Consider the following 20,944-nt stretch of genomic DNA (forward strand, 5'->3'; position numbering starts at 1 on the left):
ATGTTCCGCGTCATGTTCCACGTCATGTTTCGCGTCACGTTCCACGTCACGTTCCACGTCACGTCATGTTCCACGTCACGTTCCACGTCACACGTCACGTCATGTTCCACGTCACGTTCCACGTCACGTTCCACGTCACGTCATGTTCCACGTCATGTTCCACGTCACGTTCCACGTCACGTTCCACGTCACGTTCCACGTCACGTTCCACGTCATGTTCCACGTCACGTTCCACGTCACGTCATGTTCCACGTCACGTTCCACGTCACGTTCCACGTCACGTTCCACGTCACGTTCCACGTCACGTCATGTTCCACGTCATGTTCCACGTCACGTTCCACGTCACGTTCCACGTCACGTCATGTTCCACGTCATGTTCCACGTCATGTTCCACGTCACGTTCCACGTCACGTTCCACGTCACGTCATGTTCCACGTCACGTTCCACGTCACGTCATGTTCCACGTCATGTTCCACGTCATGTTCCACGTCATGTTTCACGTCACGTTCCACGTCACGTCATGTTCCATGTCACGTTCCACGTCACGTCATGTTCCATGTCACGTTCCACGTCACGTCATGTTCCACGTCACGTTCCACGTCACGTTCCACGTCACGTTCCACGTCACGTCACGTTCCACGTCATGTTCCACGTCACGTCATGTTCCACGTCATGTTTCACGTCACGTTCCACGTCACGTTCCACGTCACGTCATGTTCCACGTCACGTTCCACGTCACACGTCACGTCATGTTCCACGTCACGTTCCACGTCACGTCATGTTCCACGTCACGTTCCACGTCACGTTCCACGTCACGTTCCACGTCACGTTCCACGTCACGTTCCACGTCACGTCATGTTCCACGTCACGTTCCACGTCACGTCACGTTCCACGTCACGTTCCACGTCACGTTCCACGTCACGTCATGTTCCACGTCATGTTCCACGTCACGTTCCACGTCACGTTCCACGTCACGTCATGTTCCACGTCATGTTCCACGTCTCACGTCACGTCACGTTCCACGTCACGTTCCACGTCACGTTCCACGTCACGTCACGTTCCACGTCACGTTCCACGTCACGTCATGTTCCACGTCACGTCATGTTCCACGTCATGTTCCACGTCATGTTCCGCGTCATGTTCCACGTCATGTTTCGCGTCACGTTCCACGTCACGTTCCACGTCATGTTCCACGTCACGTTCCAAGTCACACGTCACGTCATGTTCCACGTCACGTTCCACGTCACGTTCCACGTCACGTCATGTTCCACGTCATGTTCCACGTCACGTTCCACGTCACGTTCCACGTCATGTTCCACGTCACGTTCCACGTCACGTCATGTTCCGCGTCATGTTCCACGTCATGTTTCGCGTCACGTTCCACGTCACGTTCCACGTCACGTCATATTCCACGTCACGTTCCACGTCACGTCATGTTCCACGTCACGTTCCACGTCACACGTCACGTCATGTTCCACGTCACGTTCCACGTCACACGTCACGTCATGTTCCACGTCACGTTCCACGTCACGTCATGTTCCACGTCACGTTCCACGTCACGTCATGTTCCACGTCATGTTCCACGTCACGTTCCACGTCACGTTCCACGTCACGTCATGTTCCACGTCATGTTCCACGTCATGTTCCACGTCACGTTCCACGTCACGTCATGTTCCACGTCACGTTCCACGTCACGTCATGTTCCACGTCATGTTCCACGTCACGTCATGTTCCACGTCATGTTCCACGTCATGTTTCACGTCACGTTCCACGTCACGTTCCACGTCACGTTCCACGTCACGTCATGTTCCATGTCACGTTCCACGTCACACGTCACGTCATGTTCCACGTCACGTTCCACGTCACGTCACGTTCCACGTCACGTTCCACGTCACGTCATGTTCCACGTCACGTCATGTTCCACGTCATGTTCCACGTCATGTTTCGCGTCACGTTCCACGTCACGTTCCACGTCACGTCATGTTCCACGTCACGTTCCACGTCACGTTCCACGTCACACGTCACGTCATGTTCCACGTCACGTTCCACGTCACGTTCCACGTCACGTTCCACGTCACGTTCCACGTCATGTCATGTTCCACGTCATGTTCCACGTCACGTTCCACGTCACGTCACGTTCCACGTCACGTTCCACGTCACGTTCCACGTCACGTTCCACGTCACGTCATGTTCCACGTCATGTTCCACGTCACGTTCCACGTCACGTTCCACGTCACGTTCCACGTCACGTCGTGTTCCACGTCATGTTCCACGTCACGTTCCACGTCACGTTCCACGTCACGTCATGTTCCACGTCACGTTCCACGTCACGTCATGTTCCACGTCACGTTCCACGTCACGTCATGTTCCACGTCACGTTCCACGTCACGTTCCACGTCACGTTCCACGTCACGTTCCACGTCACGTCATGTTCCACGTCACGTTCCACGTCACGTTCCACGTCACGTCATGTTCCACGTCACGTTCCACGTCACGTCATGTTCCACGTCACGTTCCACGTCACGTTCCACGTCACATTCCACGTCACGTCTTGTTCCACGTCACGTTCCACGTCACGTTCCACGTCATGTTCCACGTCACGTTCCACGTCACGTTCCACGTCACGTCATGTTCCACGTCACGTTCCACGTCACGTCATGTTCCACGTCACGTCATGTTCCACGTCACGTCATGTTCCACGTCATGTTTCACGTCACGTTCCACGTCACGTCATGTTCCATGTCACGTTCCACGTCACACGTCACGTCATGTTCCACGTCACGTTCCACGTCACGTTCCACGTCACGTCACGTTCCACGTCACGTTCCACGTCACGTCATGTTCCACGTCACGTCATGTTCCACGTCATGTTCCACGTCATGTTCCGCGTCATGTTTCGCGTCACGTTCCACGTCACGTTCCACGTCACGTCATGTTCCACGTCACGTTCCACGTCACACGTCACGTCATGTTCCACGTCACGTTCCACGTCACGTTCCACGTCACGTCATGTTCCACGTCACGTTCCACGTCACGTTCCACGTCACGTTCCACGTCACGTTCCACGTCACGTCATGTTCCACGTCATGTTCCACGTCACGTTCCACGTCACGTTCCACGTCACGTCACGTTCCACGTCACGTTCCACGTCACGTTCCACGTCACGTCATGTTCCACGTCATGTTCCACGTCACGTTCCACGTCACGTCATGTTCCACGTCACGTTCCACGTCACGTCATGTTCCACGTCACGTTCCACGTCACGTCATGTTCCACGTCACGTTCCACGTCACGTTCCACGTCACGTTCCACGTCACGTCATGTTCCACGTCACGTTCCACGTCACGTCATGTTCCACGTCACGTTCCACGTCACGTCACGTTCCACGTCACGTTCCACGTCACGTCACGTTCCACGTCACGTTCCACGTCACGTTCCACGTCACGTCATGTTCCACGTCATGTTCCACGTCACGTTCCACGTCACGTCATGTTCCACGTCATGTTCCACGTCACGTTCCACGTCACGTCATGTTCCACGTCACGTTCCACGTCACGTCATGTTCCACGTCACGTTCCACGTCACGTCATGTTCCACGTCACGTTCCACGTCACGTTCCACGTCACGTTCCACGTCACGTTCCACGTCACGTTCCATGTCACGTCATGTTCCACGTCACGTTCCACGTCACGTCATGTTCCACGTCACGTTCCACGTCACGTTCCACGTCACGTCATGTTCCACGTCACGTTCCACGTCACGTCACGTTCCACGTCACGTTCCATGTCACGTCATGTTCCACGTCACGTTCCACGTCACGTCATGTTCCACGTCACGTTCCACGTCACGTTCCACGTCACGTCATGTTCCACGTCACGTTCCACGTCACGTCACGTTCCACGTCATGTTCCACGTCACGTTCCACGTCATGTTCCACGTCACGTTCCACGTCACGTCATGTTCCATGTCACGTTCCACGTCACGTTCCACGTCACGTCATGTTCCACGTCACGTTCCACGTCACGTCATGTTCCACGTCATGTTCCACGTCACGTTCCACGTCACGTCATGTTCCACGTCATGTTCCACGTCATGTTCCACGTCACGTTCCACGTCACGTCATGTTCCACGTCACGTTCCACGTCACGTTCCACGTCACGTTCCACGTCACGTTCCACGTCACGTCATGTTCCACGTCATGTTCCACGTCACGTTCCACGTCACGTCACGTTCCACGTCACGTTCCACGTCACGTTCCACGTCACGTCATGTTCCACGTCATGTTCCACGTCACGTTCCACGTCACGTCATGTTCCACGTCACGTTCCACGTCACGTCATGTTCCACGTCACGTTCCACGTCACGTCATGTTCCACGTCACGTTCCACGTCACGTTCCACGTCACGTTCCACGTCACGTTCCATGTCACGTCATGTTCCACGTCACGTTCCACGTCACGTCACGTTCCACGTCACGTTCCACGTCACGTCACGTTCCACGTCACGTTCCACGTCACGTCACGTTCCACGTCACGTTCCACGTCACGTTCCACGTCACGTCATGTTCCACGTCATGTTCCACGTCACGTTCCACGTCACGTCATGTTCCACGTCACGTTCCACGTCACGTCATGTTCCACGTCACGTTCCACGTCACGTCATGTTCCACGTCACGTTCCACGTCACGTTCCACGTCACGTTCCACGTCACGTCATGTTCCACGTCACGTTCCACGTCACGTCATGTTCCACGTCACGTTCCACGTCACGTCATGTTCCACGTCACGTTCCACGTCACGTTCCACGTCACGTTCCACGTCACGTTCCATGTCACGTCATGTTCCACGTCACGTTCCACGTCACGTCACGTTCCACGTCACGTTCCACGTCACGTCACGTTCCACGTCACGTTCCACGTCACGTCACGTTCCACGTCACGTTCCACGTCACGTTCCACGTCACGTCATGTTCCACGTCATGTTCCACGTCACGTTCCACGTCACGTCATGTTCCACGTCACGTTCCACGTCACGTCATGTTCCACGTCACGTTCCACGTCACGTCATGTTCCACGTCACGTTCCACGTCACGTTCCACGTCACGTTCCACGTCACGTTCCACGTCACGTTCCATGTCACGTCATGTTCCACGTCACGTTCCACGTCACGTCATGTTCCACGTCACGTTCCACGTCACGTTCCACGTCACGTCATGTTCCACGTCACGTTCCACGTCACGTCACGTTCCACGTCACGTTCCACGTCACGTTCCATGTCACGTCATGTTCCACGTCACGTTCCACGTCACGTCATGTTCCACGTCACGTTCCACGTCACGTTCCACGTCACGTCATGTTCCACGTCACGTTCCACGTCACGTCACGTTCCACGTCATGTTCCACGTCACGTTCCACGTCATGTTCCACGTCACGTTCCACGTCACGTCATGTTCCATGTCACGTTCCACGTCACGTTCCACGTCACGTCATGTTCCACGTCACGTTCCACGTCACGTCATGTTCCACGTCATGTTCCACGTCACGTTCCACGTCACGTCATGTTCCACGTCATGTTCCACGTCACGTTCCACGTCACGTTCCACGTCACGTTCCACGTCACGTCACGTTCCACGTCACGTTCCACTCACACGTAAATGGGGCGGAGTTTAACGTGTTCATAGGTGCATTCAAGCCGACACTAAAGTCAGTTCTTTTGGTTCCGCTTGAAGGAAACGGCGGCGGAGCGCTGCTGATCTCCTGCGCTCAGAACGACGACGACGACTCAGGTCTGGACCGATCCCGTTTCCATGACGACGACGAGGGAAGGATGGTTGTCAACGGCGTCTCCACGGCAGCAGATCTGTGTTTCCTGGACGACAGGCTGGACTGGAACCACATCCGACTCACGGGAGGTCAGGACCACATGGTTCTAGTAAAGTCAGTAAAACTGTGAAAATGTGTTGTCGCTGTCGCCACGGTAACCTGTGGTGACCAGCGTCCAGTTCCATGTTGTGTTGGAAAACTAGAACTGAGACACACGTGTCTGAAGTGACATCACACACTGCCCCCTGCAGGACACATGCTGCATGCTCACTGTGGACTGTCTGAAGTCACACTGCCCCCTGCAGGACACATGCTGCATGCTCACTGTGGACTGTCTGAAGTCACACTGCCCCCTGCAGGACACATGCTGCATGCTCACTGTGGACTGTCCCACATGTTTGTGTTACACATGGAGGACACTGGTCACAGAAGGTCAGGAACAGCTCCTGGAGGTCAGGGATCGGGAAGAACACAATTGACAAAGAGAATTGAGTTATAAATGTTTATTGTACTAAAGAAAGTAAAAAGCAAGACGTATAAACCAACTGCAGCTCAAAATACCGGTTCCAAATGGAAAATCAAAGAATGAGTCAGACGTTATAGCACGTGACCTTAGTCAAAGACAAGTGTCCTTTAAGAGTTCAAGACGGTCAGCAAAGTATCCCGTTTAGGTTATGGACACCGCTCCACCACACATGACAAACTCAGACATGTCCTGGTTTAGTCCTGGTTTAGTCCCGGTTTAGTCCTGGTTTAGTCCTGGTTTAGTCCTGGTTTAGTCCTGGTGTGGTTAAACCCTGTGTGTCCTTCAGCAGACGGGGACCAGGCCTTGAGGAGACTCTCTCGCAGGAGGCGGAGTCAGCTGGACTGTCACAGTCAGGTCAGTGTCACAGGAAGTTTGTTTGTTCATGTGAAATATGAGGAAAACTCTTTATGTTCTGTATCATTTCTACAGTTCTGGACCTTTAAACCGGGACTAAACCAGGTCTAAACCGGGTCTAAACCGGGACTAAACCGGGACTAAACCGGGACTAAACCGGGACTAAACCGGGACTAAACCGGGTCTAAACCGGGTCTAAACCGGGTCTAAACCAGGTCTTCTTGGCTCCCTCAGTGCGGCTCGTCCCTGGACCTGTCTCCTTCAGACAGCTGTGGCTCTGGAGGGACGTTCCTGTGGGACGAGGAGGTGGAGCCACTGGGCGGCGCCGTCCAGATCCCGCCTCCTCTGGCCTCGCTCCGGACTCACTCCGGAGGACAGAACGGGGCCCGGGGCCAGCACAAGCCGGACCGGAGCCCGTCTCTGTGCGTGGGAAGTCTGCACTCGGACGTCAGCAGCATCGTAAGTGTCAGATGCCCTCCCGCCGCTCTGAACGCCCATTTCCACTGAACACTGAGCCCCTCCTCCTCACAGTGATTAGCCCCTCCTCCTCACAGTGATTAGCCCCTCCTCCTCACAGTGATTAGCTCCTCCCACAGAGACAGGCTCCTCCCACAGAGACAGGCTCCTCCCACACAGAGATTCTGTTGTACATTTTAAAGACATTTTAAGCACATAAAGGTGTAAATATGTGACTGAAGCTTCTAATCCAGACGAACATTAACATTAGACAGACACGACTATATTTATCATTATTATTCTGATAAACACATTCACCGTTTCAGGACGTGTTAAACGACCTGGAGTCCTGCGACTTGGATGAAGACGACCTGATGTTGGACGTGGATTTCCCTGAAGATCACTCCCTCACCAGCGGTACAACTCCTTTATTATCATTATCATCATTATTATCATTATTATCATTATTATCATTATTATCATCATTATCATCATTATCATCATCATCATTGTCATTATTATCATCATCATTGTCATTATCATTATTATCATCATTATCATCATTATTATCATTATAATTATCATTATTATCATCATTATTATCATCATCATTAGGCCCGAGCGCCACAAGCTGGCGAGAGGCCTATTAATCTCGTAAGGCCGTGCGAAGCACGGCTGCGAAAGTGCGCACGTAGTGCGCACGAAATCGAGCGCGAAGCGCTCGCCCACTTCCAAACACTCACTAACGCACTCCTTCACTCATGCACGCCCCGTGCATACTAATTAGTAGTAGGAAAATGGAACATTACCGTTGTAAACGGGCGAAGCCCGTGCAAAAGTTCGCACTAAACGAGCACTTTACATTGAGATGACGACCGCGAAGCGGTCGTCATCCCCATATAAAGCACTCATTTGCGCTAAGTAGCTCACGAATACGTTCCCCATCTCTTGCATGTTCCGTGCATATAAGCATGTAATGCAAATTTGAACATTATTACTGTATAGAGGGCCAAAAACACAAAGTGGGCGGAGCCCACTCAAAATTAACGAAAGTACCCGTCAGTGACCAGGGACCCACACCATGAGGTAGGAAAGCGCGAGCGCTTTCCGAAAATGTATAGTTTATGATATTTGAAAAATGGGAAACATTGTTTTCGTATCGGAATATTATTCTTTCTTTCTTTCTTTCTTCTTCTTCTCGGGACCAACCCCCCTATTTTTCACCCAGTGAACATTGACGAAAAGTCACAAAAATTTGCACACCTCTAAAAATCGTGCCTCTCTACATTCTGGCTATTTCCCTTTTCTAAAATAAAAAAAATTGGCGCGTCAGCGCCCCCAAATGTACCAAAAATGCATTGAGAGATGGGAAATGACCCAAAAAAAATCTGATCGTAGAATCATGAAATTTGGCGCAGAGATAGATGGTGACAAGAGAAGTAAAAAATATTATTACGGCAACGCCGTCCGCCCAACCAAATGTCGGCCATATTGCTTCAAAAATGGCTAAACATGACTTCGGAGTTTTTCCAAACGTCGTACTTTTACGAACTCCTCCCAGGGCGTTGGCCCTAAAAAGCTGAAATTTGGTGAAAATGCTACTGAGGAGTGGGACATCAAAAGTTATCCAAATTACATTGATACCTGTCACGGTCTCTGTGCGGCGAAGCCGCAAACTGTAGCAAGAATTTCAGAAATCTCCCAAATTTAACATTTCTGCCGTTTGCGCAGATAAAGTCCGAATTGCGTCAAATTAGAATCAGTTGTTAAACTCTTTGCCCTAAACCTACTTGAAGTGAAATAAATTAATTTGGAGCCACAGCGCCCCCTACAGATTTTATATGGAGGTTAAATATTTAGTTTTGCGAAATTATATGAAATTTGACACACAACTCAATTTTGGCATCCCCATCAAAAACGTCAATGAGACCCATGTCATAATTGTTATGGCGTTGCCGTAACGATGACCGAAACCTTCCATGTTATTCCAATGGGGAAATCGCCAGAACATGTTTACACTTTATACTTTCACAAACTCCTCTTAGGGCGTTAGATATATTAACCTGAAATTTGGTGAGACTCATCTTCAGGGGTGGACCATCAAAAGTTATCCACATTTTTATTCAAAGAGTCACGGTGTCTGTGCCGCACATTTTGCCAAGAATTCAAAATAAAATTGCTTTTTGATGGTAAAACAAAGGGGAGAAGATGTGACAGCGTCACAGATTCAGCAGTAGGCGTAATAAAAGGACAATTGGGGCGCGTTAGCGCCCCCTCCTCTTGCGGCGTGGCGGCGGCGTAGCGAGGGCCGATCATTGCCGCTTGCGGCTATATTTGTCATTATTATCATTGTCATTATTATCATCATCATTGTCATTATCATTATTATCATCATTATCATCATTATTATCATTATAATTATCATCATTATTATCATCATTATTATCATCATCATTGTCATTATTATCATCATTATTATCATTATCATCGTCGTCGTCGTCGTCGTCGTCGTCGTCGTCGTCATTATTATCATCGTCATCGTCATTATTATCATCGTCATCTTCATTATTATCATCGTCATTGTCATTATTATCATCATTGTTATCGTCATCATTGTCATTATTATCATCATTGTTATCGTCATCATTGTCATTATTATCATCATTGTTATCGTCATCATTGTCATTATTATCATCATTGTTATCGTCATCATTGTCATTATTATCATCATTGTTATCGTCATCATTGTCATTATTATCATCATTGTTATCGTCATCATTGTCATTATTATCATCATTGTTATCGTCATCATTGTCGTCGTTATCGTCATTATTGTCGTCGTTATCGTCATTATCGTCGTCGTTGTCGTCATTATTGTCGTCGTTGTCGTCATTATCGTCGTCGTTGTCGTCATTATCGTCGTCGTTATCGTCATTATCGTCGTCGTTGTCGTCATTATCGTCGTCGTTGTCGTCATTATTGTCGTCGTTGTCGTCATTATCGTCGTCGTTGTCGTCATTATCGTCGTCGTTGTCGTCATTATCGTCGTCGTTGTCGTCATTATCGTCGTCGTTATCGTCATTATCGTCGTCGTTGTCGTCATTATCGTCGTCATTATCGTCATTATCGTCGTCATTATCGTCGTCATTATCGTCGTCATTATCGTCATTATCGTCGTCATTATCGTCGTCATTATCGTCGTCATTGTCGTCATTATCGTCATCATTATCGTCATTATCGTCATCATTATCGTCATTATCGTCATCATTATCGTCATTATTGTCATCATTATTGTCATTATCGTCATTATCTTTATTATCATCATTGTCATTATCATTGTCATCGTCACATCATCATCCGTTTATCACAGTTTTAGTCTTTAGAGTACAGTTTGTTTTTAGAGTGTAGTTTTAAATCTTTAAAGTGCAGATTTAACTCTTTAGAGTTTAAAGTTTGATAATATTTAGTATAGAAACATGAGCCTGTGTTATGCAGCGTGAGGCCCTCACACAGTAAATACACTCATCACACAGTAAATACACTCATCACACAGTAAATACACTCATCACACAGTAAATACACTCATCACACAGTAAATACACTTATCACACTGTAAATACACTTATACACTTATCACACAGTAAATACACTTATCACACAGTAAATACACTTATCACACAGTAAATACACTTATCACACTGTAAATACACTTATCACACAGTAAATACACTTATCACACTGTAAATACACTTATCACACTGTAAATACACTTATCACACTGTAAATACACTTATCACACAGTAAATACACTTATCACACAGTAAATACACTTATCACACAGTAAATACACTTATCACACAGTAAATACACTTATCACACTGTAAATACACTTATCACACAGTAAATACACTTATCACACTGTAAATACACTTATCACACTGTAAATACACTTATCACACAGTAAATACACTTATCACACTGTAAATACACTTATCACACTGTAAATACACTTATCACACAGTAAATACACTTATCACACTGTAAATACACTTATCACACTGTAAATACACACAGTAAATACACTTATTACACAGTAAATACACACAGTAAATACACTTATCACACAGTAAATACACACAGTAAATACACTTATCACACAGTAAATACACTCATCACACTGTAAATACACTTATCACACAGTAAATACACTCATCACACTGTAAATACACTTATCACACAGTAAATACACTTATCACACAGTAAATACACTTATCACACAGTAAATACACTTATCACACAGTAAATACACTTATCACACAGTAAATACACTTATCACACAGTAAATACACTTATCACACAGTCGTCTGCTCAAAGTTAACACAGTTTTACAAAATGCTTCCGTCGTCTTAAAGGAAACCGTGTTCTGTTCTAACGTCACAAACACAGCCTTATTCAAACTGTTCTGAGCGTCTGTAGTTCCTGCTGCAGCCAGTAGATGGAGCCGAACCCCAAGTGTTGCCGCGGGAGACGGCCGAGCGTGCGTTTTAATTCCATATTTGTCGTTCAGATGGCGGCTCGTACATGGCCGAGTGGAGGAGGAGGCAGCTGTGTTGGGGAACTCACAACGACACGGACAGGTGAGCTCCGCCTACAGCCTACAGGCTCCGCCTACAGCCTACAGGCTCCGCCTACAGGCTCCGCCTACAGGCTCCACCTACAGCCTACAGGCTCCGCCTACAGCCTACAGGCTCCGCCTACAGGCTCCACCTACAGCCTACAGGCTCCACCTACAGCCTACAGGCTCCGCCTACAGCCTACAGGCTCCGCCTACAGGCTCCACCTACAGCCTACAGGCTCCGCCTACAGCCTACAGGCTCCGCCTACAGGCTCCACCTACAGCCTACAGGCTCCACCTACAGCCTACAGGCTCCGCCTACAGGCTCCGCCTACAGCCTACAGGCTCCGCCTCTAACGTGCGCTGCCCCCTAAACTCTTCCTTCTCCTTTGTTGTTGTCAGCGAGTTTCGCGCGGACCGAGCGGCGAGCGAGGAGCGGCGGAACGAGAGGAAAGACTCTGAGCTGAGTCTGGATCTGTGTCTCGGGTCAGAACATCTACAAAGCACCAAACATCACAACATCACAACATCACAACATCCAAATATCACAACATCACATGATTGAAGTGTAAACTCTGTTTCTCTCTCAGTCTGAAGTCGTGTCCTGGTCTGGGTCCTGGTCTGGGTCCTGGTCTGGGTCCTGGTCTGGGTCCTGGTCTGGGTCCTGGTCTGGGTCTGGATGTGGAGGAGCTCGTGGAAGACTGCTCGGCGCTCAGGTCTCAGCTGGAACATCTGCAGGTCGTCCTCCTGCTGCAGGTCAGAATCTCGATGTGAAACTGAATCTTCTCATGTCTCAAATAAAGAGCTAAAGCCGCTCGGGTCAGAAAGAGTTCAATCAATCTGATGTTTTTCAGGAGGACGAAGATGAAGACACTCTGACCACAGACACTCTGAGTCCAGAGAGCGAGTCGTCCTCCGACGGGACTGAGACCCAGGTCAGAGCTGGACCAGGACGGGACTGGACCGGGACTGGACCGGACCGGGACCGGGACTGGACCGTGACGGGACCGTGACAGGACCGTGACGGGACGGGACCGGGACTGGACCGTGACGGGACGGGACCGGGACTGGAACCGGGACCGGACGGGACCGACCGGGACCGGGACCGGGACCGGACGGGACCGGACGGGACCGACCGGGACCGGGACCGGGACCGGACGGGACCGACCGGGACCGGGACCGGACGGGACCGACCGGGACTGGACCGGACGGGACCGACCGGGACCGGGACCGGACGGGACCGACCGGGACCGACCGGGACCGGGACCGGACGGGACCGACCGGGACCGGGACCGGACCGACCGGGACTGGACCGGACGGGACCGACCGGGACTGGACCGGACGGGACTGGACCGGACGGGACCGACCGGGACTGGACCGTGACGGGACCGGGACTGGACCGGGACGGGACCGGGACTGGACCGGGACCGGACCGGACGGGACCCGGACCGGACCGGGACGGAACCCGGACGGGACCGGGACGGGACCCGGACGGGACCCGGACGGGACCGGGACCGGACGGGACCCGGACGGGACCGGGACGGGACCCGGACGGGACCCGGACGGGACCGGGACCGGACGGGACCGGGACCGGGACCGGACGGGACCGGGACGGGACCGGACGGGACCGGACGGGACCGGGACCGGGACCGGACGGGACCGGACGGGACCGGACGGGACCGGACGGGACCGGACGGGACGGGACCGGACGGGACCGGACGGGACCGGACGGGACCGGGACCGGGACCGGGACCGGACGGGACCGGGACCGGACGGGACCGGACGGGACCGGACGGGACCGGGACGGGACGGGACTCGGACCGACCGGGACCGGACGGGACCGGACGGGACCGGACGGGACCGGGACGGGACGGGACTCGGACCGACCGGGACCGGACGGGACCGGACGGGACCGGACGGGACCGGGACGGGACGGGACCGGACGGGACCGGACGGGACCGGGACGGGACGGGACTCGGACCGACCGGGACCGGACGGGACCGGACCGGACGGGACCGGGACGGGACGGGACTCGGACCGACCGGGACCGGACGGGACCGGGACCGGACCGGACCGACCGGGACCGGACGGGACCGGACCGACCGGGACCGGACGGGACGGGACTCGGACCGACCGGGACCGGACGGGACCGGGACCGGACCGGACGGGACCGGGACCGGACGGGACCGACCGGGACCGGACGGGACCGACCGGGACCGACCGGACGGGACCGGACCGGACGGGACCGGACCGGACGGGACCGACCGGGACCGACCGGGACCGACCGGGACCGACCGACCGGGACCGGACGGGACCGACCGGGACCGGGACGGGACCGGGACGGGACCGGGACGTCCCGGGACCGGGACCGGGATGTCCCGGGGACGGGACCGGGACCGGGACGTCCCGGGGACGGGACCGGGACCGGGACCGGGACCGGGACGTCCCGGGGACGGGACCGGGACCGGGACCGGGACGTCCCGGGACCGGGACCGGGACGTCCCGGGACGGGACCGGGACCGGACGGGACGTCCCGGGACCGGACGGGACGTCCCGGGACCGGACGGGGACGGGACGTCCCGGGACCGGACGGGGACGGGACGGGGACGGGACCGGGACCGGGACCGGGACGTCCCGGGGACGGGACCGGGACCGGGACGTCCCGGGACCGGGACGGGACCGGGACGGGACCGGGACCGGGACGTCCCGGGGACGGGACCGGGACCGGGACCGGGACGTCCCGGGGACGGGACCGGGACCGGGACCGGGACGTCCCGGGGACGGGACCGGGACCGGGACCGGGACGTCCCGGGGACGGGACCGGGACCGGGACGTCCCGGGACCGGGACGGGACCGGGACGGGACCGGGACCGGGACGTCCCGGGACGGGACCGGGACCGGACGGGACGTCCCGGGACGGGACCGGACGGGGACGGGACGTCCCGGGACCGGACGGGGACGGGACGGGGACGGGACGGGACCGGGACGGGACGGGACCGGGACCGGACGGGACCGGACGGGACCGGGACTACTGTTGCCAATAGTTTAACTACGTTTCCCATGATCCTCTGCTGCTCAGGTGGAGGTGCTGCTACAGGAAGTGCTTCATCTGCGAGAGGAAGTGAGGAACAGAGACCGGACCATCGCAGAGCTCTCACAACAGCTGGTATTTAAATACAAGTACTACAGTCTGAAGGAGTACTTCTGTATTTGTGTACTTCACATATTATACAGTTTGTATAGAATAGTCCTAAATGAGTCTTTTCCTCCTCAGAGCGCAGTCCCGGCCGTGTCCAGGAGGTGTCACTGTCACGACGTGGAGAAAAGCCAGGTTCAGACTCAGACCAGAGAAACAGAGACGGAGAACACGGGATCTCAAACGCCATGGAACCAGAGCACGGTGAGAAGAACGCCTTTAGAACACTTAGCACGCCTTTAGAACACTTAGAACGCCTTTAGAACACTTAGCACGCCTTTAGAACACTTAGCACGCCTTTAGAACACTTAGCACGCCTTTAGAACACTTAGCACGCCTTTAGAACACTTAGAACGCCTTTAGAACACTGTTTTTAACCTAATATTTCTCTTTTTCTCCCACGTGTTTGGTTTCTTCTCTTCACTCTTTCCTCTGGTTTAACTCTTTCCTCTGGTTTAACTCCAGGCTCCTGTCCTCTCCCTCTCTCCTCCGTGGCAGTACCAGAGATCCAGTCCCTTTAGACCCAGAACTAAAGCAGGACTATCCCTGTGCCACACCAACAAACGTGAGTCAAGACCAGGGCTCAAGAGGGGCTCAAGAGGGGCTCGAGAGGGGCTAAAGAGGGGCTAAAGCGGGGCTAAAGCGGGGCTCGAGAGGGGCTCGAGAGGGGCTCGAGAGGGGCTAAAGCGGGGCTCGAGAGGGGCTCGAGAGGGGCTCGAGAGGGGGCTCGAGAGGGGCTAAAGAGGGGCTCAAGAGGGGCTCGAGAGGGGCTCAAGAGGGGCTCGAGAGGGGCTCGAGAGGGGCTAAAGAGGGGCTAAAGAGGGGCTAAAGAGGGGCTAAAGCGGGGCTCGAGAGGGGGCTCGAGAGGGGCTCGAGAGGGGCTAAAGAGGGGCTAAAGAGGGGCTAAAGCGGGGCTCGAGAGGGGCTCGAGAGGGGCTAAAGAGGGGCTAAAGCGGGGCTAAAGCGGGGCTCGAGAGGGGCTCGAGAGGGGCTCGAGAGGGGCTCGAGAGGGGCTCGAGAGGGGCTAAAGAGGGGCTAAAGAGGGGCTAAAGCGGGGCTCGAGAGGGGCTCGAGAGGGGCTCGAGAGGGGGCTCGAGAGGGGCTAAAGAGGGGCTCAAGAGGGGCTCGAGAGGGGCTAAAGAGGGGCTAAAGAGGGGCTAAAGAGGGGCTAAAGAGGGGCTAGAGAGGGGCTCGAGAGGGGCTAAAGAGGGGCTAAAGAGGGGCTAAAGCGGGGCTCGAGAGGGGCTCGAGAGGGGCTAAAGAGGGGCTAAAGCGGGGCTAAAGAGGGGCTAAAGCGGGGCTCGAGAGGGGCTAAAGAGGGGCTAAAGCGGGGCTCGAGAGGGGCTCGAGAGGGGCTCGAGAGGGGCTCGAGAGGGGCTCGAGAGGGGCTCGAGAGGGGCTCGAGAGGGGCTCGAGAGGGGCTAAAGAGGGGCTAAAGAGGGGCTAAAGAGGGGCTAAAGAGGGGCTAAAGAGGGGCTAAAGCGGGGCTCGAGAGGGGCTCGAGAGGGGGCTCGAGAGGGGCTCGAGAGGGGGCTCGAGAGGGGCTCAAGAGGGGCTCAAGAGGGGCCAAAGAGGGGCCAAAGAGGGGCCAAAGAGGGGCCAAAGAGGGGCCAAAGAGGGGCCCAAGAGGGGCCCAAGAGGGGCCCAAGAGGGGCCAAAGAGGGGCCAAAGAGGGGCCAAAGAGGGGCCAAAGAGGGGCCAAAGAGGGGCCAAAGCCGGAATAACTTTTCCTAATCTTTAGTTCTCCCTGAGTTTCCTGAAGTTCTTTCTTTGTAACAGACTAACGTTCTCCCTGTGTGTTTCCCTGCTGTGCGCCCCCTGCAGGAGTGGAGACGCTAGTGCACTACTTCACTGACACAGCCTGGTACTGAACTCCTTTCACTCCAACCTTTTCATTTCGTTTGCTCTTTTATCCCTTCATTTAAATGTCCTGTTGCTCTCGCCGCCTGTCCACAAACCTGACTGGTACTTAGTGTTCCGTTAGCTGTGACACTCCACTGTCGAGCTTTAAACGTGTCCACCATGTCCCTTTGTAAGTCATGAAATGTCCCTCAGTGTGGCATTAAACTGGAAATGAATCTTTGAACACGTTTATCTGCCTCTCCACAGATCTAACCTGTAACTGGGGATGTCACCCGCTTGTCTCCATGGAGATAGAGACGTTTAATACCAGACTGTGGGACATTCCAGTGCAAACATCTCCATGGAGACAAGTTATTTATTTAATCACGACGATGACGAACTTGAGACATAAATTATATTAAAAATAACTTTAAAACAAATATAATCTTGTTTTTGGTCTCGTTTCAGCCTGCGATACTTCAGTCCAATCAGAGTCTCCCGGACGCACTGACCAACCAATCAGGAAGCCCCTCTGCCTCTGAAGCCCCGCCCCCAGATCACGTGACCATCGCCGCCGCAGAGGACCGCGGCAAGCGTACGGCTCTTCCCTCCAAGCTCCGCCTCTTCATGTTCCCTAGCTCCTCCCACTTCAAGTCCACGTCCTCCTCAAGCCCCGCCTCTAACTGTAAGCCCGCCCAGTCTACGGGGGGCAGAGGCAAGCCAGGCCCCGCCCCTTTCTGCCCGTCGCCGTTGGTTTCCCGTCTCCCCAAACCAAAGACTCACTGAGAGCACGCGCCCCATGTAAACCAATGGGAAATGGGCTGCCGAGCTAACGACGCTAATGCAGATGAAATGTGCAATGACTTCTGGGAAATGTAGGCTACACAGACAGGAAGTGCGGCTGGAGGAAAAATCGAACTTTTGAAACAAATGAAACATTTTGAGTCTCAAAGAGTAAAACTTAGAATAAACTACAAACCAGGACTAAACCAGGACTAAACCAGGACTAAACCAGGACTAAACCAGGACTAAACCAGGTCTAAACCAGGACTAATCCAGGTCTAATCCAGGTCTAAACCAGGTCTAAACCAGGTCTAAACCAGGACTAAACCAGGACTAAACCAGGTCTAAACCAGGACTAAACCAGGACTAAACCAGTACTAAACCAGGACTAAACCAGGTCTAAACCAGGACTAATCCAGGTCTAATCCAGGTCTAAACCAGGTCTAAACCAGGTCTAAACCAGGTCTAATCCAGGTCTAATCCAGGTCTAAACCAGGTCTAAACCAGGTCTAAACCAGGACTAAACCAGGACTAAACCAGGACTAAACCAGGTCTAAACCAGGTCTAATCCAGGTCTAATCCAGGTCTAAACCAGGTCTAATCCAGGTCTAATCCAGGTCTAAACCAGGTCTAAACCAGGACTAATCCAGGACTGGACCAGGACTGAAACGAGGTTAAACTGAAACTACAAATCTGACAAATTAAATGTGTAAAATATTCCAGTTTTCAGCCATCTTGAACAAAAAACGCTTTCACTTCCTGTCTGTTTGACGTCATGTGACCGGCACTAGCCAATCACAGCCGCCACAGCCGATTCAAGTTTCAGAACTGACTTTAAAACGACAAATGCTTTGATTTAACTTTAACAAACTTCTAACTTGAACAGAGAATAAGCTGAAATGACAGAGCGAGAAGTGTGAACTGTAACTTATTCAAATGTCTTTATTTAAACAGGATTCACTATTTATTGTGAAAAAAGAGGAAATAAACAGTTAATTACGGAACCGGTTCAACGTCTCTTGAGTTTTTACACCTAAACCAGGACTAAACAGGACTAAATAAGGTCCAAGCCTGATTTAGACCAGGTCTAGGTGATTCTTGTTCTTAGTCACTTTGACCTCTGAAAGTCTCCACTGCAGTGAGGACCAGAGGAGCAGAGTTTGAACCTCCAGCATTTAAACCGGGACAGAAATATGGAAACAGTTTCTCTCTGAAGCAGCAGCCGCTGAAGGAGAAGAGAAGATCTGCAGAATCTGCATCATAAAAGGAGACCAGACCCTCACCATAGTCCACAAACACCCCGACCTTCTGAGGAGCTCGCTGCAGAGGCAGAAGGACAAGAGGAACTGTACAAGCCAAGTACTTTTTTCATCAACTCAATACACCAGAATCCATTTTCAGGACACAGACAGAACTTTCTCTTCCTCTTGATGGACTCTTGGGCCACTCCTAAAGTCCAGTCTGTTTTCCCTTTGACCTGAACCTCAAAGTAAAACCTGCCTGAGGAGAAACTCTGCTTTCCCAGAACATTAACATATCGATCAAACCTGAGAGGAGAATCTGGGAGCTTCTTCTTCACATCAGTGTGATGAACCTGTTTGAGATCTTCAGACAGAACGAGCCTTGGAGCTGCAGTGTCTGGATCCAGACGTCCACCACAAACTGCTTCACTCTCAGTAGTTCTAATCTTGAAGACACTTCAGAGAGATGTTTCTCCAGCTCAGACAGAGCCCGGGCTGCACTGCCCTCACACGTCTCCGGCTCAAAGCTCAGGCTGCTCCACTCCTTCAGCCCAGCAGGGGGCGTAAGTGCAGGGCAGCTCTGTAGAAAGTGGAGGGGGTCTTGACAGCGTGAGAGCCGCTCCTCCTCAGTGCTGCTCTTCTCCAGCTCACAGATCTCCTGTTCCAGCTGCTGCACCAGCTCCTGGGCTCGTTTGTGGCTCCGGCTCTGCTTCTCCTGCAGCTCCTCTAAGAACCGGTCCTGAAGGCTCTGAACAGACTGCATGAGATCAGTGAAGGCCTGCAGCCCCACAGCCCTCTCTCTGTGGACCTCTGTGTCACTGAGCTCCACACAGCCCTGGATCTCCTGGACCTTCAGCCTCATGTCCTCCACCATGTGCGGCAGAGAGGACCTCCTAAACTGAGAGACCATCTCCAAGAGCAAATAGTTGACGCTGATCTCAGGTCTTCTGTCATAGCTGCTGTTACACAGAGGACATGTGCAGGGCCCCTCAGGGGCCCAGGCCGCACAGATGCAGCGTTTGCAGAAGTTGTGTCCACATGGAGTGGACACTGGCTCAGAGAACACCTCCAGACAGATGGAGCACCGGAACATCTCCTCAAAGCTCCTTTCACTTGAAGAGGACATGTCTGAAACACAAGGTCAACATCACAGAGTGACTAATCATCATCAAAGTGAAAACTCTTATTGTGATGGGAAAAGAGCATTTAAGATAAGATATTCTATATTTATTTTGCAAAGTTCCAGTTGAGTTCTGTTGACAAGAAGAAAAGTGGTGGTAAATGCCCCTTTTCCCGTTGGCTGCCAACTGCCATTAAAAGTAATACAACAACAGAATGTGCTGAAGACTGAACTAGAAGAGTCTGAAACATTGTTGTCATGACAACATTTCAACAGTGTTGGGAAAGTAGATCAGATTTTTTAAATATTATGCTATAATGTTTCTAAATTATTATTATCATAACACTCAGGTGAGTGGTAGGTTGCGTCCTGGTGTCTGTTGTTTTGATGCGCATGTGCAGCACCGCGGTGCAGTACCGTTATCGGCCTCTACAACTTCAGCGCTCTCACACTTGCCAGGCATAAGCTCTGATTGGGCGACATAACAGTGTGTTTTTTGCCTGGAAATCTCTAGAACTCGTGACACTTTATTGAACGAAATGAAAAAGGATGAACCTGCCGTTCACAGTATCGTTCGTCTGCAGTAAAACCGTTCAGTGCGTTCAGTTCATGTTCATCAAAATTATGAACATATTCATGAACTTTCGTTCAATGAACGCGTTCAGGCACAACACTGCATTTCAAACATGATTTAAAGGAAACGATTGTACAATGATAATAAAAGTACAGCAGTTACAGATGAGGCAAGTGTAAAACTATGATCGGACCAGAAAGGTCCTTTTGGTGTGAAATATGGCCCACAATAAAACCTAATCAGTGTCCAAAGAAAAGAGTTTCTTACCTGATCGGTCGGTGAAGACTCTTGATTTGTGAGAGACTCTTCTGCTCACAGAAGCAGAAAAGACAATTTTCTCGACAGGTGAACGCACTCGACTGAACTCACCATGTGGGACAATAAAGGATTATCTTATCTTATCTTATCTTAACTCCAG

The 20,944-nt window shown here is 52.3% G+C and overlaps 2 protein-coding genes across 6 annotated transcripts in view; one reads left to right on the forward strand and one right to left on the reverse strand.

Moving 5' to 3' along the window:
- Positions 1-18,599, forward strand: part of LOC140368843 (uncharacterized) — a 37,485-nt gene extending 18,886 nt beyond the window's left edge. For 2 of the 5 annotated variants that reach the window (XM_072455970.1, XM_072455971.1), the window contains exons 4-14: positions 5,726-5,908; positions 6,632-6,699; positions 6,934-7,158; positions 7,482-7,572; positions 11,723-11,792; positions 12,173-12,256; positions 12,361-12,526; positions 12,625-12,705; positions 14,850-14,936; positions 15,045-15,170; positions 17,277-18,599. In XM_072455970.1, coding sequence (XP_072312071.1) covers positions 5,726-5,908; positions 6,632-6,699; positions 6,934-7,158; positions 7,482-7,572; positions 11,723-11,792; positions 12,173-12,256; positions 12,361-12,526; positions 12,625-12,705; positions 14,850-14,936; positions 15,045-15,170; positions 17,277-17,594 — 1,499 coding nt within the window. In that variant the 3' untranslated portion in view covers positions 17,595-18,599. Of the gene's footprint in view, positions 1-5,725; positions 5,909-6,631; positions 6,700-6,933; positions 7,159-7,481; positions 7,573-11,722; positions 11,793-12,172; positions 12,257-12,360; positions 12,527-12,624; positions 12,706-14,849; positions 14,937-15,044; positions 15,171-15,431; positions 15,532-16,790; positions 16,831-17,276 lie in introns of all 5 variants that reach the window. The other 3 variants (XM_072455973.1, XM_072455974.1, XM_072455972.1) reach the window with 3 other exon arrangements.
- Positions 18,600-18,695: 96 nt separating this feature from the next.
- Positions 18,696-20,415, reverse strand: LOC140369450 (E3 ubiquitin-protein ligase TRIM39-like). The gene is made up of 4 exons (XM_072456796.1): positions 20,370-20,415; positions 19,186-19,960; positions 18,955-19,087; positions 18,696-18,911 (listed from the first exon to the last, which is right to left on the reverse strand). The coding sequence occupies exons 1-4, from the start codon at positions 20,413-20,415 to the stop codon at positions 18,696-18,698; spliced, it is 1,170 nt and encodes a 389-aa protein (XP_072312897.1).
- Positions 20,416-20,944: the final 529 nt, after the last annotated feature.

Source organism: Eucyclogobius newberryi, unplaced genomic scaffold, assembly GCF_026437365.1.
Source record: "Eucyclogobius newberryi isolate DKJ021-1_F unplaced genomic scaffold, fEucNew1.0.hap1 SCAF_20, whole genome shotgun sequence".
NCBI classification, from domain to species: Eukaryota; Metazoa; Chordata; class Actinopteri; order Gobiiformes; family Gobiidae; genus Eucyclogobius; species Eucyclogobius newberryi.

Excerpts from the sequence above, each read along its gene's own strand:
- LOC140369450 (XM_072456796.1), bottom strand. The coding sequence starts at position 20,415 with ATGCCTGGCAAGTGTGAGAGCGCTGAAGTTGTAGAGGCCGATAACG. Across the intron at positions 19,961-20,369 it reads AGTTGTAGAGGCCGATAACG|ACATGTCCTCTTCAAGTGAA; the intron begins GTACTGCACCGC and ends CTTGTGTTTCAG. Across the intron at positions 19,088-19,185 it reads TGTCTGAAGATCTCAAACAG|GTTTTACTTTGAGGTTCAGG; the intron begins GTTCATCACACT and ends CTCCTCAGGCAG.